The following is an 18,662-nucleotide window of genomic DNA, read 5'->3' on the forward strand; positions in this document are numbered from 1 at the left end:
AAGAAGGCCAGAGTGAAAGTCCAGTGGAAAGGCCGCAGCCTCCCGCAGACTGCCCTCCCCACGGCTCCTGAGGACCAGCCACAGCAATGTGAACTTCCATTCTGCACCCCGACTGCAGCACGTGGGAGAGCGGGGCCAGTCCAGGGCCACACGGGTTTTCTATTCTTGTAGAGCCCCAGGGAACAGGGCCACCAACAGAACTATTGTAGTCAAGTCCCTGGTCAGCAACACCCACCTTCTACAATAGGGCTGTTTAACCTGGGGTCCCAGGATAGCCTGTGGGGAGGGGGTTGTCTAACCTCCTTGAAATCAAAGGTAAAACTGCATATATGTGTGTCCCCTGCCCCCGCCCCACAGCCTTACCTGACTGCCAAAGTGGTGAAGGATCTAAAAATGATTAAGATACTCAGACTTCAACGCTGGCAGACTTGAGCCCTCTGCAAAATGAGTTAAGAGAACCAGAGGCTCCAGGGGTGGGAACCAGTAAAATCTGTGGCCTTTTCAACGGCCATGGTAATCACTGTGCCTGCACTGTTGGCTGGTTTTGTATGAGGAATGCTCTTTAAAATCAAAATGACAACACAGAGAATACTGTTTTGAAGATGTATGACAACTTCTATAAACAAAGTCATCATTTAAAGTCTATCATTTTTTTTTTAAAGCCACTAAACTGCTGCTTTAGTGGGCCGGGCACGGGGACTCACACCTCTAATTTGGGAGACCAAGGCAGGTGGATCACGAGGTCAGGAGTTCGTGACCAGCCTGGCCAATATGGTGAAACCCTGTCCCTACTAAAAATACAAAAATTAGCTGGGTGTGGTGGGCATGCGCCTGTAGTCCCACTTGCTCGGGAGGTTGAGGCAGGAGAATCGCTTGAACCCGGGAGGTGGAGGTTGCAGTGAGCTGAGATTGTGCCACTGCACTCCAGCCTGGGCGACAGAGTGAGACTCCGTCTCAAAAAAAAAAAAAAAAAAAAAAAAAGGTTAGTGTAGAATTTTGGGGAAAGAAAGGAAGGAACAGAAATGTTAGCATAAAAGCCTTCTAAACTAGCAGGCCACCTTACTTTGTTAAAACGTTTCATGGGGCAAGGGCTCACATCTGTAATTCCAGCATTTTGGGAAGCCAAGGCAGGAGGATCCCTTGAGCCCAGGAATTTGAGACCAGCCTGGGCAACACAGGAAGTCCCTGTCTCTCCAAAAAAATAAAATTAGCTGGGCATGGTGTTGCGAGCCTGTGATCCCAGCTACTTGGGAGGCTGAGGTGGATTGCTCGAGCCTGGGAGTCAAGGCTGCAATGAGCCAAGATCATGCCACTGTATTCCAGCCTGGGCAATGGAGCAAGACTCTATCTCCCAAAAATAAAAATAAAATAAAATAAAAAGAAATACTTAGTTTAAAGTTAATTCATCGCTTACAGACTAAGAAGAGTCTAGAAGAACACCATTTTACAAAGAATTCACATTTAACAAGTAAATATATAAAATAATTCTTGAAGATACAGTAACATTCAGCTAAGATTTTTGAACTTGTCCTTGATGAGAATGTTTGAACCCTTGCTAACTGTGCCAGCATCCTGAAGCACTGTATTAAATGAAACACAAACGGCTGACCTAGCAGGTCACAGGTGAGTGCAGAGCTGGCAGGGAACGGTTCCAGCCCCTCTCTTTCCTAACAGAGAAGCAGGCCTCTGAGCATAGCAGTGGCCTGGCCAGAGCCACGCCCCAGTCCTTGAAGGAGTCAGAGCCGAATCCAGGGCTCCTTCCGGCCGCTGTCACTGTCTTGTTGAGAAATAAAGGGTGAAAAACTTACTGGAGCATGATCTCCAACCTCTTGCTGTAAACGTGCATTTCTAATTTTTTAGAAACCTTCTGTACTGCACCTGGGAAAAAAAAAGCGACAGAGAGTTCAATTTCTAAATTCCTATTCAGAATAATTTCCAAATCAATAATCAGAATCTGGTTACTGATAAGTTAAAGTGAATAACTATGGAATCCTTAAAGTGACAAGCAGGGATTTGTATTATTTGCCTGCTAAAGGAAATGGATATTTTCATCATTTAATTTCATGTTCTTTTTATGTGTATTTAAAAAAAATTTTTCTATTACATCTTTTCACCCTTTCTCCAATATTTCATGTTCTTATTAAAGAACCACAAAATGACACTTAATATTATTTTTAGTTTTATTTCCCACATTTCTTAAACTTTACATTTATGACCACGGGCAATTAACTCCAGGAATTCTAGGGACATATTCAAGCTCAAAGATCTGTGAAGTCTTTTATCTAAAATGTGATATAAATTTAGCTTTCTATTAGATATAATTATTTTAATAAAAATTAATATTTAAAATGACTTGCCCATTAAATTACTCAGCTTTTCTTCCAAAACAAATCTGACAGCTTGGGAAAATGGGCCCCCCTTAATCTGGAGTTTCAGGCATGCTCTGACCCCTCATTCAACAACTCAGTGCATCAACAGTAGCAAAAGAGTGCAGAGCTCACAGTCTGGCACTTCCTCAGAAAGTTAAACAGTGAGCATTTGACCTAGTAATTCTACTCCTAGGTACAGATCCAAGAGAAATGAAAGCATATGTCTGCAGAAAAACTTACATCCAAATCTCCACGGTAGCACTATTCATAAAAGCCATAAAATAGAAACAAGCGAAGTATCCATTAACAGATGAATGGATAAACAAAATGTGTTGTGTCCATACAATGGGAAATTATTTGGCCATAAAAAGGAAGGAAGTACCAATTTATGTGACAACACGGATGAACCCTGAACACAGCACAGTGAAGGAAACCAGTCATCAAAGGCTATATATTCTATGATTCCATTTATCTGAAACGCTGAGAACAGGCAAATCCAGGGAGGCAGGAAGTAGATTAGTGGTTGCTTTGAGTTGGTGAGAATAGAGATTGGGGCATCATACGTAAGGGATATGGGGTTCCTTTTCGGAGGTGTGCATTTATTTATTTATTTATTTAGAGACAGGGTCTTGCACTGTTGCCCAGGTTGGACTGTAGTGGTATGATCACGGCTCACTGTAGCCTTAACCTCTGTGCTCTGGTGATCCTCTCACCTCAGCCTCCCAGGTAGCTGGGACTACATGCATGCATCACCATGCCCAGCTAATTTTGTATGTGTGTGTGTGCGTGTGTGTGTGTGTGTAGAGACAGGGTTTTAGCATGTTGCCCAAGTTGGTCTCAAACTCCTGGGTTCAAGCAATCTGCTCCCCTGGGCCTCCCAAAGTGCTGGGATTACAGGTGTGAGCCACCATGTCTGGCCTGGTGTGATGTAAATGTTTTAAAGTTGATTGTGGTGATGGTTGTACAACTCTGAATATGCTAAAAAATCATTGAATTCTACACTTCATATGGATGAATTGTATGGTATGTGAATTATGTATCAATAATGCTGTTACAAAGAGTAGTGCAGAATTTTAAAATCCTTCAGACAAAACACACACACACACCCCATATATATGGATATTGTCATCATTTCATTTCATGTTCATAACAGACTTCACTTTACAAAAGGGCTATCAGAATATAATGAAGAGAAGGCAACCTTGGTGGCATTTGATTTGGATTGAACCGACTAAGATAGGAAGTGAAGGCCAGCTGAGCTCTTAGAAGGATGGGGGGCCTTAAGAGTTGAAAGCTGGGCTGGCCCAAATGTGAAAATCTCAAGTTTGGATGGGAAGAAGTCAGTTTGATAAATAATAAATATACATAACCAATTTCCTCTTTTATATATTTTTTATATATAAACGCGCGCATGTATGTATGTGTGTGTGTGTGTGTGTGTGTGTGTGTGTGTGTGTGTATGATATGGGGGAAAATACCAGAAATAATCTTATGGCCTCACCTATAAACAGGAAAATAGAATATAAGACTGTAATTTCTTTCTTCTTTTTTTTCCTTAGAAACAATGTCTCGCTCTGTTGCCCAGGCTGGAGTGCGGTGGTGCAATCATAGCTCACTGTAACCTTGAACTCCTGGGCTCAAGTGATCCTCTCATCTCAGCCTCTCAAGTAGCTAGGCCTGTAGGTGTGTGCTACCGTGCCTGGCTAAGACTCTGTCATTTCAAACAGACTTCAAAAATTATGATTTCTTCAATGCACTTTCAATTTCTCAGCCCAAGTAATCACTTTCTCATGTAACACTATGACTTTTTAAAAATATTGTATCATGTAAGTGTAGCTTTATTAACTCACTTCTGCACTCCCACATACCTATTTCAATCTACTCTACGGAAAAGACTCAACTTGTCATTTCTCCTAAACTATTCTAGAATTCAAACCATACTTCATCTAATTCTTTTTAATTCGTGAATTTCAATTGTATATACAACTAACTACTCGCCTGTAATCCCAGCACTTTGGGAGGCTGAGAAGGGAAGACTGCTTGAGCCCAGGAGTTGGAGACCAGCCTTGGCAACACAGCAAGACCCCATCTCCATTAAAAAAAATAGTAAGCCCAGGTGCAGTGGCTCACACCTGGAATCCTAGCACTCTGGGAGGCCAAGGTGGGCAGATCACTTGAGCTCAGGCATTTGAGACTAGCCTAGGCCACATGGTGAAACCCTGTCTCTATAAAAATAGAAAAATTAGCCAGGCGTGGTGATGTGCGTCTATAGTCCCAGCTACTTGTGGGGGCTGAGGTGGGAGGACCACTTGAGCCCAGGAGGTCGAGGCTGCAGTGAGCTGAGATTGCACCACTGTACTCAAGTCTGCGACACAGTGAGACCCTGTCTCAAAAAATAAAATAAAGTAAAATAAAAATAAAAATATTAAAAAAACACAAAAACAAAAAACTAACCAGGTGCTAGCCAAGAAAGCTATATAACAGAATTTTATACTTTAATTATAATCATTAGTTTCATTAATTACTAAAATAAGCACTTAATTGACATGTAAAAACAATCTCACAAAATATATTAAAAAATAAATATCTAGGCTATGAAACTATCAAAAGAAACTTTCCAAAGTTTACATGTGTATATATATGTATATATATATTTGCAAAGTCCTGCATTAATATTTAGACAAACTCATCAGACACGAGATCATATTAAACACAGAACTATACAATCAGACAGGTATACCTGTCCTTAGTAGGTCTGTGTGTCAAAACAGGACACACACATGCTGAAAACAGGTGCCATGTAAAATAGAAGAATGTTATGGAATATAAAAACAAAATAATGTATTTTGAAAATATATAAGATTTCCCCTTTGGTTAAGAATGGGGACACATAAATTGTGGTTGGTTAGACACACACACACACACACACATACACCACAGATACAAATACAAGTTGTGTTTCCAGAATCTGGACTGAAGTGTCAGGAGGCTAAGAGATGAAAAGGGAGAAAAATGCCATCAAGGAAGAATCGGATTGTTTCACAGAGGTGCCTTGAGAAGAGGGCAACTTTTTCTGTAAATGGCCAGATGGCATTCTAGGCTTTGTAAACCACAGGGTCGCTGTTGCAATGACTCAATTCTGCTGCTGTAGCAGGAAAGAGGCATCAGAGGAGATGAACCAGTGCGCACGGCTGGGTTTCGGTAACACCATACTTACCAAAGCAGGCGGGCTAGGTGTGGCTTGTGGGCCACAGTCGCTGACTCTGCTCTAAATGTGAAAATCCCAAGTTTGGATAGGAAGAAGTCAGTTCGATAAATAATAAATATACAGAATCAACTTCCTCATGAGCAGCATAGGTGTCACATGTACCAGTTCTTGCAATACTTGTCACCTTTGAAAGGAGCAAGTGCTACTTATTAAAACCTGTCACTTAGCCCCACGAGTGACAACTGTCCATGCTGACGTATCACATACATACCCTGGATCATTATCTTAAAGTTCATCCTGTCTGTTCTCTTTCTGTCACCACTTACGGCTAATCCAACAGGAAATACCGCTGGCTTTATTAGAACACCCCCAGAATCCAGCACTTTGCGATATCCCCATGACTTCCACCCTAATCTGAGCCACTGTCTGCCACCTGGATGACTGAAGAAGCTCCCAGCTGGAGCCTCTGCTTTCTTGCTTGCCCTCCTAACAGTACTTTCAGCAAGCACCACGGCAGTCCTTTAAAAACTCCGTCAGATCCTGTCTCAGCCCCGCTCAAAGCTCTGCAGCATAGCCTCATTTTACTCACACTGAAAGTCTGAGGTCCTTACAATGGCCAACAAGACCCTATGGGATCTGCCCAACTCCAAACCCTATCAGGAAGCCCTGGGACATGCCAGAATGTCAGATCCTTGGAGGGGGCAGATCTGTTTGCTTTGTTCACTGATGTTTCCTAAGCACTTCGAGGCATGCCTGCTGGGGAGCAGGTGCTCAGTAAACATCTGTCAAATGAATGTTAATGAAAATATGCAAACACTTCATCATCCCAGAGGAATATAAAACCTCATTCTCCATAAACTACAAAATGGGGAAGAACTAAGAAACACAAGGCACCCAGCCAGCTGAACAAATGCTAAATACACGGAACACACGGAAACAGCCCAGTTCTAACCTGTCTGCAATGAACCTCTGCTGAAATGGCCACAGGCTAACCAAAGGAAGGAATGTTTTTATTATTAGCATAAGAGGGATCACTAATAATATAGTGATAATTAATTTAAATTCAATTACTGCAGATCAGAGTAAAGGTACATTTCATTTTGGACCGGAGCATTAAGAGAAATAATCAAGATAAAGGCAAACCAACCTATGACAGGTCATGTATTCCTTCCCGTATAAAACACACACGAGCTATGTGGAGATTATCTGTCATACCACAGCACCTCTTGTTTTTCAGCATCACCGCTAGGCAGAGCCCTCATCAGAACAGCAGATGACATCCTGTCAACATCTCTGTGATCCCTCCTCTGCCACATGGAAAACAGGCTGGCAGAGCTCAGACACTAAACATCACCAAAGACCTTGTAGTCACACAACATCCTAACTGGCCTAAAAAAGTGCCATTTTTGCATAGAAACTTCATTTTTCAGAAAAGTATATCAATTTCTAATTAGTTGACTATATTACAAAAAAGACTTCATTTTATAAAAGGGCTATCAGAATATAGTGAAGAGAAAGCAACCTTGGTGGCATTTGATTTGAACTGAACAGACTAAGATAGGAAGTGAAGGCCAGCTGTGCTCTTAGAAGGATGGGGGCCTTACAGCTGAAAGCTGCGTGGCCCAAAGCCCCGGGCGTGATTCTGCTCTCCGCACCTAACCCTCTTCCCCACGTCACCGTTCCTAACTTCTGCACCACTACTTACTCATGATCTTTTAAAAGATCCTCCTAGGCCCGGCACGGTGGCTCAAGCCTGTAATCCCAGCACCTTGGGAGGTCAACACAGGCGGATCACGAGGTCAGGAGTTTGAGACCAGCCTGACCAACATGGAGAAACCCCGTCCCTACTAAAAATACAAAAATTAGCCGGGCATGGTGGCACACGCCTCTAATCCCAGCTACTCAGGAGGCTGAGGCAGGAGAATCGCTTGAACCCGGGAGGCAGAGGTTGCAGTGAGCCGAGATGGTGCCACTGTACTCCAGCCTGGGCGACAGAGCAGAGACTCCATCTCTAGATAAATTAAAAAAAAAAAAAAAAAAAGAAAAAGATCCTCCTTCCCACCCTGCACACCTTTATTTTTACCACCTAAGATAAGTAAGACAAAAACAATTTTTTTTTTGAGATGGAGTATTGCTCTGTCACCCAGGCTGAAATGCAGTGGTGTGATCTCTGTTCACTGCAACCTCCGCCCCCCAGTTTCAAGCAATTTTCGCCCCTCAGCCTCCTGAATAGCTGGCTGGGATTACAGGCACCTGCCAGCACCCCTGGCTAATTTTTTTTGCATTTTTAGAAAAGATGGGGTTTCACCATGTTGGCCAGGCTGGTCTCAGACTCCTGACCTTAAGGGATCCACCCACCTCAGTCTCCCAAAGTGCTAGGATTACAAGTGTGAGCCACCGTGCCCAACTGTAAGAGAAAATTGACAATTGCATTTTTTCTATCAATATGTTTCTACCCCAGGATTAAGACTGTGACACTGAGCATCATGTAAGAATCTTGCGGCATTCTTCTGTGGCTTATATAAATGCGTTGTGGCTTATATATATGCACGGCTGGCTCCTGTGTTACATGCACATGGGAGGAGCCATTTCCCATGAGTTAATTCAACTAAAACAAGTTATCAAATGATGTCCAAATGATCATTTTTACAATTACTGAAAGCAAATTCAAATGCTTACCAGTGACTCAAATGAATAACAGATTTAGATTGTCTAAGTATTTATTTGTTTGTATTATAGATGCAGCATAAGAAATGAATTACAAAGTAGTCTGCTAAACTTTTTTCTCATGAAATCAAAGAACTAACTAACTGTATATTTTCAAGGAACAATAATATTCTCTGAGAGCCCAGGATCTAATGGTGTGTGAAGGGGAAAGGCTGAGGCTTCCCAGAATACTTCCCGTATGGTCACTTCCCCAGCACAGCACACAGGACTACTCCATATGCCGGAGACTCACAGCTCAAAACATGTAAAGAGCTGGGTACAGTGGCTTATGCCTGTAGTCTCAGCCACTCAGGAGGCTGACGTGAGAGGATCATTTGAGCCCCAGGCATTTGAGAGCAGCCTGGGCAACAAAGCAAGACTTTGTCTCAAAAAAAAAAAAAAAAAAAAGAAAGAAAGAAAGAAAGAAAAAAAAAGACATATATTATGCTGACTTAAGTATAAAATAGAATCAAAGAAGTAACACAAAAATATCTTCACTGTTTTCTCTGGTTGAAAATTGTCCCATAGGGAGATTCAATTCTATTCAACAAATTTTATTAAACATGAAGATAGTAGCATATCTTCCTAATCTACTGGCTCAATTCATCAATATTTTGAAATTTCTGACTCAATTATTTTTATTATTTTTTATTTATTTATTTTTGAGACGGAGTCTTGCTCTGTCGCCCAGGCTGGAGTGCAGTGGCGTGATCTCGGCTCACTGCAAACTCTGCCTCCTGGGTTCACGCCATTCTCCTGCCTCAGCCTCCCGAGTAGCTGGGACTACAGGTGCCCGCCACCACGCCCAGCTAATTTTTTGTATTTTTAGTAGAGACGAGGTTTCACCGTGTTAGCCAGGATGGTCTCGATCTCCTGACCTTGTGATCCGTGTGCCCGGCCTGACTCAATTATTTTTAAGAGGACTGTTTCTAAAAGGATTTTATCTTAGTCTTAATTGCAGCCAGGTTTTTGCAGTATGAGTGAAGAGCCAGGACAAAAATAAGCAAAATACTAACAACATGCATTGCTGTGTGTATTTTATATCTTAAAGATTACATAGAAATGATCAAGTTTGTTAGGAGTCTATGTACTGCTTTTTAGTTCACAGAAACATAAGAAAAATGAAAGAAAGGATAAAAATGAGTGGCTGGGCGCAGTGGCTCACACTTGTAATCCCAGCACTTTGGAAGGCTGAGGCGGGCGGATCACGAGGTCAGGAGTTCAAGACCAGCCTGACCAACACAGTGAAACCCCACCTCTACTAAAAATACAAAAATTAGCTGGGTGTGGTGGCAGGCATCTATAATCCCAACACCTTGGGAGGCTGAGGCAGGAGAATTGCTTGAACCTGGGAAGCGGAGGATGCAGTGAACCGAGATCGTGCCACTGCACTCCAGCCTGGATGACAGAGCTAGTATCCATCTCCAAAAAAAAAAAAAAAAAAAAAAAAAGGATAAAAATGAACTCTTACCTTTTCTTATTTTGGGATTTGACTGAACTTCCAATATCACAGTTGTTACTGTATCTGCATACATATCATTAGAAGGGTTTGCCAGCCACTGGAAAGCAAAAGGCAGAATTAGGAAGTGACCTACCTAGGGTGACCAACCACAAAGGCTACAACTACAACCCACCAAACCATGGACTGCACATATGGAACTACTGCTTCTAGCATTTTCAATGAAATTAACTGACTCATTGTTTACTGAAATTAATAATACTATAGTCCTCTAATTTTCTGTAAACAAAAGTAAATGGTACTGAGCACTTCCTTTCGACACAGTGTTTTATAGGCATTATCATTTAATTTTCATAACAGCACGATTAATTTCATTTTATAAAAGAGAAAACTGACTTAAAAGTAACTTGCACAGGATAATTACCGGTGCTGGGACTGAACTCAAATTCCTAATGCTTATATTTAGTATAGTATATGACTACAGACAGAATGCGAAGAGGGTAATTTTTTTTTTTTTTTTGAGATGGAATTTTGCTCCCGTTGCCCAGGCTGGAGTGCAATGGCGTGATCTTGGCTCACTGCAACCTCTGCCTCCCAGGTTCAAGTAATTCTGCTGCCTCAGCCTCCCAAGTAGCTGGGATTACAGGTATGCGCCACCATGCCTGGCTAATTTTATATTTTTAGTAGAGACAGGGTTTCTCCATGTTGGTCAGCCTGGTCTCTAACTCCCGACCTCAGGTGATCCGCCCACCTCAGCCTCCCAAAGTGCTGGGATTACAGGCATGAGCCACCGTGCCCGGCCAAGAGGGTAATATTTTTAAATATTTACTTTTGCTTCTCACACTAAGCCTCAGATCCCCTGGCTTTTGTTCCTAGGGTACAATCTCTGACATGTTTACCCTAGGAACAAAAATATATTATCTACTATGTATGTATAAATGAATGAATGAATGAAAGAATTATAGAGGCAGGGTCTTGCTGTATTACCCAGGCTGGTCTTGAACTCCTGGGTTCAAGTGATCTGCCCACCTTGGCCTCCCAAGGTGCTAGGATTACAGGTGTGAGCCATCATACACAGCCTCTAATAGTATTTGGTAGAATGAGCTAAATTAATGTCTCCAATAACTTCCCCCTTTTTCTGATATTAACATTTTATATATTGTTCTATGTAACTTCATGTTTATAGATAACTACTCCTTTTCACACTTTCTTTCTTTTTTTTCTTTTGAGACAGCGTCTCGCTCTGTCACTCAGGTTGGAGTGCAGTGGCGTGATCCTGGCTCACTGCAACCTCTGTTTCCCAGATGCAAGTGGTTCTCCTGCCTCAGCCTCCCAAGTAGTTGGGACTTTAGGTGCCTGCCACCACGTCTGGCTAATTTTTGTATTTTTAGTAGAGACGGGTTTTCACCATGTTGGCTAGGGTGGTCTCGAACTCCTGATCTCAGGTGATTCACCTGCCTTGGCCTCCCAAAGTGCTGGGATTACAGCTGTCAGCCACTGGGCCTGGCCTGACACTTTCTTTAGTTGCTTTTAGCCTTATGAATCAAATTTAGACTTAAATCACAGAATTGCATTGGGACCAAAGCTGACAAATCTTTTTTGTTTTAAAAATAGAATGTATGCGAGGCGGGTGGATCACTTGAGGTCAGGAGTTCAAGACCATCCTGGCCAATGTGGTGAAACCCCATCTCTAACTAAAAATACAAAAATTAGCTGGGCATGGTGGCATGCACCTGTATAGTCCCAGCTAGTCAGGAGGCTGAGGCAGAAGAATCGTTTGAACCTAGGAGGTGGAGGTTGCAGTGAGCTGAGATCACACCACTGCACTCCAGCCTGGGTGACAGAGTAAGACTCTGTCTCAAAAAAAGAAAAAAAAAATTAGAATGTATGAATGAAATAGTTCACCATCTACCTTGGCAATTTATATACAATTCTACCTTGGGGCATAGCAGTAGACAAGGTACCTCCCTGGACTATTCAATGATAGGACTCACTTTCAAAGTCCTTCTTTAAACTTAATAGGTGCCAATCTATCAAAATCAACCATGCAATTCATTTGGTATCTGTCTTCCAAACTCCACAAGGTGGAGTTTAAAATTCTAATAGGAACCATATCACTTAATTTAATAATTTCTATCCTTTCCAGATTTGGGTCACTTTATTGTTGTTTATTTGAATCTTCAAAATTCTGCTCTTTTAACGAGTGGTACCTAAGTTTGTTTTAATTTAACAGAATTAAATTTTTACCTTAAGAATTGTAAAACCTTCTGATATAACTAAAGACATCCTGGAGTACCACAAAATCAGGTAAGACTTATAGGAAAGGACTATATTTATCACACATACTAAATAAGAACCCTTAATTTATTATTAGGTTTTTTTGTGACTACATAGAAAATGCTCAGCTACTTAATTATACTTAATGCTGATCCTTAAAACACACACACACACACACACACACACACACACACACACATATACTTTCCAACAATATTCTTTTTCTAATTGGGAAGACACTAATTTTCTCTACAATTGTTCATGAACTCTTTTTAAAACTTTTTTCCCCTCATTGTTTAGGTAAATGATCCTTTCTTACTTCTAATACCACCATGCCTGGTTCTTGTATTACAGTAATATTTTTGAACACTTTCAGAGCAGGTTTTTCTTGAATTTCTAATTCTTCCACATCACCTGAAAGAAAGACGTAACTATAAGATGTATATACTTTTCTGATAATCTTCCAGAGACCATTCATTTGTTTATAGAGACAGCTAAAATAAAGCAGCTACACAATTAAAAAGTTAGTAACTCATTTGTATAGTCAATTTTTAAACAGCAAAGTACAGCAACGGAAAGGTCTGAACATGTATTGCAAACATTCAACTAGATAGCATTTACCCTGGACATCAAACATTTTATCAGTAGCAAACTTAAGTGATGCTCAAACATCTATCTTTTGTATACAAGAGATTTAGCCTTCCACTAGCATCTTAACATATAACATAAAATTTGTCAATTGTTGCCAGCTAGTTTCATCTACCTTCTGTCTTCGTAAGCGTCAACATTCTACAGCGGAATTCCATTGTTGAAGAGACTTTTCTGGTCTTTCTAGCATCCTCTTAATCAAGGACAGTTCAGACATATTTTATTAACCTTCTATGTTATGACAGATTATCCTAGTGCAAGGTTCCAAGGTTTAAAAAAAAGATTCTTTCTACTGGTTTATTTTATGGTGGTACTTGATGAGTCATGAAGAGCATTACTGATGGAAAATGTATTTTGTAATATGAAGTATTCTTGCTCTATCAGAAAGTCTACACCTTTTAATTTAGTCACGGCCCCTCATGATGTTAATATACAAAATCTCGAACCCAAATGGTCTAATAATGAAAGCAGACTAGGTTTATTTTCTCACTGGCCTTTGGCCAGTGGTCATGAACTCTTATAAAACCTGCTGTATAGACTGGTATCAATAGAACCAGAAAAATTATTTTCACTGATCAAAGAAAAGAAACAGATAAAATTTTAGGTATGGTCAAGTAAAATAGATTTCAAACATAAGGAACAAAGACTACTAAATTTGAAGTGGGTCAAAGATAAGTATTATGGAATTAAAAAAAAATTTTGAGTATATTTCCTTTTTTAATTTTTTTTAAGTTTTTATTTTTTTCCCAGGACCATCAGGCAAGAATATGAGTGTATTTTCTAAAATTTCACATAAAGGCAATAATAATATGATCATATATATTAATAAAACTTACACAATTCTGAGACAATTATCAAAATTAAGTAACATTCTTTTCTAGATAGAAAATTATCTTACTAAAAGACAGAAAACAATGAAATGAATTTCAGTACACACACACACCTGTCAATTTCTGCAGCTGGTAATAGAGCAAATTAAAGGGACCAGTATACGGAATGGCTTGGGTCTGCTTCACAGTGCTCATGGCCAAGTCAGTATAATCTGAAGAGAAAATGAGAAGAGACTTGAAGAAATACTAGTCCTACAAAACACATACCAGGAGCAAAGAAAAAAGAAATAAAAGCAAAGTAAATGTGAACATGTTTTTCAGAAAGCTAACAAGATGTTCCTTAATTTGGTACCACCTTACATTTCCCCACTGATCTCCCTATGTCCCTACCTCTCCCCTTCAGTTAACTTCTGCTCCAGCTGTAAGAAAGCACCTTATGGCCAGGCATGGTGGCTCATGCCTGTAATCCCAGCACTTTGGGAAGCCGAGGCAGGTGGATCACGAGATCAGGAGTTCAAGACCAGCCTGGCCAAGATTGTGAAACACCGTCTCTACTACAAATACAAAAATTAGCTAGGCGTGGTGGCACATGCCTGTAGTCCTAGCTACTCGGGAGGCTGAGGCAGAGAACTGCTTGAACCCAGGAGGCAGAGGCAGAAGTGAGCCGAGATCGTGCCACTGCACTCTAGCCTGGGCAACAGAGCAAGACTCCATCTCAAAAAAAAAAAAAAAAAAAAAAAAAAAAGCACCTCATGTCCCCAAACATACCAGGTTCTTGGATGCCACAGAGCTGGTATGCCAGCTGTCATCTGCCTTCTTTCCTTGGTAACTCCCAACAATCTTTCACCACCTGGCACAAGGGCTGCCTAATTTACAAAGCTTTTTCCAGCTCCTGAGGTGCACAGTTTCTCTTCACATACTTATCATGAGCTTCTATATGCCACTGAGCAACACTGGGATTAGCTCTTCCCAAGACTGCTTCCCTCATTAGACAGATTTCAAGGGCTGGGACTATGTGGCATAAGAGTAAGAGCTCGGGCCCGGCGCATTGGCTCACGCCTGTAATCCCAGCACTTTGGGAGGCCTAGGCAGGTGGATCACGAGGTCAGGAGATCAAGACCACCCTGGCTAACACGGTGAAACCCCGTCTCTACTAAAAATACAAAAAATTAGCCGGGCATGGTGGCAGGCGCCTGTAGTCCCAGCTACTTGGGAGGCTGAGGCAGGAGAATGGCATGAACCCGGGAGGTGGAGCTTGCAGTGAGCAGAGACGGCACGCCACTGCACTCCAGCCTGGGCGACAGAGAGAGACTCCATCTCAAAAAAAAAAAAAACAAAAAAAGAGTATAAGAGCTCACTAACTCAGAATGAAGGCACAAGTCAGACAGTGACCTATGATGCTATGAAAACTGACAGCAGGGCAATCTCACAGGTAAATACCTCACCACTGCTGCTATTTCTTTCTTTCTTTTTGAGACAGAGTCTCGCACTGTTGCCCGGGTTGGAGTGCAATGGCGTGATCTCGGCTCACTGTAACCTCTGCCTCCCGCATTCAAGCAACTCTCTTGCTACAGCCTCCCAAGTAGCTGGGACTACAGGCACATGCCACCACACCCAGCTAATTTTTGTATTTTTAGTAGAGATGGGGTTTTACCACGTTGGCCAGGATGGTCTCGAACTCCTGACCTTGTGATCTGCCCACCTCGACCTCCCAAAGTGCTGGGATTACAGGCGTGAGCCACCGTGCCGGGCTGCTGCTATTTTTTATTCCTGCATAAAGCACATATAATGTATTAGTACCATGTAAATCACTGTGAGCATAGTATTTACTTGAAGATAATACCATATTCATTGGAAAATGACTTATTGATGGCTCAGTAAATTTATAAAGACAAAGAATGCACATGGAAATGTGTATCAACTTTGGGAAAAAAGCAGTTTACAAACAAATGTAATCTTATTAGTTTTGTGCAATTTTTCCTTTTTTTTTGAGATGGAGTCTTGCTGTGTCACTAGGCTGGAATGCAGTGGCATTATCTCAGCTCACTGCAACCTCCACCTCCCACTTTCAAGCAATTCTCCTGCCTCAGCCTCCTGAGTAGCTGGGACTACAGGCATGTGCCACCACATACAGCTAATTTTTGTATTTTTAGTAGAGACGGCGTTTCACCATGTTGGTCAGGATGGTCTCGATCTCTTGACCTCGTGATCCACTTGCCTCGGCCTCTCAAAGTGCTGGGATTACAGACGTGAGCTACTGCACCCCGCCCAATTTTTCATTTTTCTCTACAATGAGTTTCAATTTATACACACACATTAGAGGCATCAGTTATATAGTTGGTGTTACTTATTTGGATGTTGAAAGTTTCAATGTAATGAAAAAATTAGGCTTTACATTAATACTTTTTTGCTTTTAAAGAAATTATACAAGTTTTTGTTCCTACTCCTTTTGGAATGGCGAAGGAATACAAAGGCCCTGCAAGTGATGTAAAGGTCATAAAAAACTGAAATGCTTATGCAAAGGTCATAAAAACCAAACGGCTTCTCTGGGGAATCCAAAGTCACTTCAGAAAATAAAAGCCCACCAGTCTGTTGTAGAGGGTAGAAAACAAGATGAACTCAGAAATGAACTTATGTTTCCAAAGATGAAGAAAGTGATTTCACCAATAATTTCAATCTTTCAGTAGTTCATGGGAGGTGTTTTTCTCTCCCCACAAAGCTAATTAGCTAACTTGCCCCATTCCTTTTTTATTATTTGTCTATTACATAACATTAGGCCACAAGGTGAAGAGAAGTTTTCATAGATTTTCTTTCAGTGCTAAGGTGAAGTTGGATTTGACATTTAATAGTATACTTACTGGACAGGTCGCAAGGAGAAAGTATGTGATAGTTAAAGTTTCTTTTAACAAGTATTCCTGAGACCCGCTGGCCTTGTTCTGGTTTTTTGTCTGCTAAAAATCCCATAACCTGTAAAAAAAAAAAAAATACTTGAAGAAAATAGAACCTGGTAAAATGCAGTTTTTCAGGTAATAAAATGCAGTTCATCATAATGAAGACCATAACACCTTTGAACTATGAAAACAACATATGGATTTAACCACGAAAAACATAAAATGTTTGATATCTCTATGATGAGGGCAGTTGCATTGCTACCAATGTCAAAGGGAAGAGTCACAGTGGCAGATCTGGCACAGTTCAGTTCTAATCAGTTCAACAAGCAAGTAACTTACTAGGTGCCGGGGCTTAAGAAAGCTCTCACTAGCTGCACTGCAGCAGGGAAGGCCGGGAAGTCCCCGTGAAACGCACACATGCACTCCCTCAGGCTGGCTGCAAACTCATAACAGAGAGTGAGGCCCACTGATACAAACCTGGGAGGCTGTGGTACACCTAACACTAAAAGCAGCAGCAGCGGCTTTGAATAAAAAGGTCAATAAAAACAGGTTATGGGGGAGCTCATACATTGAGGGAGAAACATTTTTAAGAGAATAAAATAACAACCGTTTAAAAACAAAAATACTACAAACATGAAACCCACTATTCTTTTTTTTTTTTTTTTGAGACAGTGTCTCACTGTCGCCAGGCTGGAGTGCAATGGCACAATCTCAGCTCACTGCAACCTCTGCCTCCCGGGTTCAAGTGATTCTCCCACCTCAGCCTCCCAAGTAGCTGGGATTACAGGCACCTACCACCATGCCCGGCTAATTTTTCTATTTTTAGTAGAAATGGGGCTTCACCACATTGGCCAGGCTGGTCTTGAACTCCTGACCTCAGGTGATCTGCCCACCTCGGCCTCCCAAAGTTTTGGAATTACATGCCTGAGCCATGACACCCAGCCCCACTATTCATTTTTAAAAAGTTTCATTTACGGCCGGGCATGGTGGCTCACGCCTGTAATCCCAGCATTTTGGGAGGCCAAGGCAGGCGGATCATGAGGTCACGAGATTGAGACCATCCTGGCCGATATAGTGAAACCCCGTCTCTACTAAAAATACAAAAAACTAGCTGGCCGTGGTGGTGGGCGCCTGTAGTCCCAGCTACTCGGGAGGCTGAGGCAGGAGAATGGCGTGAACCTGGGAGGCGGAGCTTGCAGTAAGCTGAGATCGCGCCACTGCACTCCAGCCTGGAGACAGAGCGAGACTTTTTCTCAAAAAAAAAAAAAAAGTTTCATTTATTTATTTTTCTGAGACAGAGTCTTGCTCTGTCACCCAGGCTGGAATGCAGTGGTGCGATCATCGCTCACCATGTGCGCCACCATGCCTGGCTTATTTTTGTATTTTTTGTAGAGATGGAGTTTCACTATGTTGCCCATGCTGATCTTCAATTCCTGAGCTTAAGGGATCTGCCTGCTATGGCCTCCCAAGGTGCTGGGATTACAGGCGAGAGCCACCACGCCTGGCTGAAACCCAGTATTCTTAAATATAACTTCTCTCAACTGCAAATAAATGAGCTCAAAGGAATAAAGGTAGTGTGTTCCATATTTGTTTACCTTTAAGCAAGTAAGGGCAAACAGCAACCAGGCAGTGCTATATTTGTTCTCATAATTATAAACACAGAGGGTTGTATTTCACAGGATTTCCTAAGGTTATTTTCTCCTTAATTGTAGGTAGCTTTCAGAAAAGAACCTTTGCTCCTAGGAGACTAATTTTAATACAGTGATGTACTTGAGAGAGAAAAATAACTAAAGGTAATGATTTTAAATCATTAAAATTATGGGTGAGAAACAGAACACCCAACTTTTCCTGAACTCAGTTCAATTCATCTTCTAAACTGTCTGACTGCAAAACTTTTTTTTTCTCCCCACATATCCACCACCAGCAGAGTATGTGAAATACAGTTCTAGATTCCCAACTGAGTATATTTTTCTACAGGTATAAGAAAAATACTATTAAATCGGCCCCTGAAAAGTTTTGTGGACAGTAAGACTCAGGAGTAACTACGACCATTTACAACAAAAACCTCATACCCTAAGTTTTGCTAATTTCTTTTTTTCCTCCAATTCACCTTCAAGAAAGGATATTCATTAGCATCTGCAGGTTTGGCTCATTATGTATTAAAAGTGTGTCGTAAAGTTGCTTTTTTAAGACGGAGTCTTGCTCTGTTGCTCAGGCTGGAGTGCAGTGGCATGATCTCGGCTCACTGCAACCTCCGCCTCCCAGGTTCAAGCG

The 18,662-nt window shown here is 41.4% G+C and overlaps 1 protein-coding gene across 4 annotated transcripts in view; it reads right to left on the minus strand.

Moving 5' to 3' along the window:
* The window catches only part of CPSF3 (cleavage and polyadenylation specific factor 3), a 49,359-nt gene that overhangs the window by 3,507 nt on the left and 27,190 nt on the right, over positions 1-18,662 (minus strand). For all 4 annotated transcript variants that reach the window (XM_003826943.6, XM_055108261.2, XM_055108262.2 and 1 more), the window contains 5 exons: positions 16,356-16,464; positions 13,611-13,709; positions 12,339-12,433; positions 9,755-9,842; positions 1,809-1,878 (listed from right to left, as the gene is read on the minus strand). In XM_003826943.6, the coding sequence (XP_003826991.1) occupies positions 1,809-1,878; positions 9,755-9,842; positions 12,339-12,433; positions 13,611-13,709; positions 16,356-16,464 (461 nt within the window). The remainder of the gene's footprint in view (positions 1-1,808; positions 1,879-9,754; positions 9,843-12,338; positions 12,434-13,610; positions 13,710-16,355; positions 16,465-18,662) is intronic.

Source organism: Pan paniscus, chromosome 12, assembly GCF_029289425.2.
Source record: "Pan paniscus chromosome 12, NHGRI_mPanPan1-v2.0_pri, whole genome shotgun sequence".
Taxonomy (NCBI): domain Eukaryota; kingdom Metazoa; phylum Chordata; class Mammalia; order Primates; family Hominidae; genus Pan; species Pan paniscus.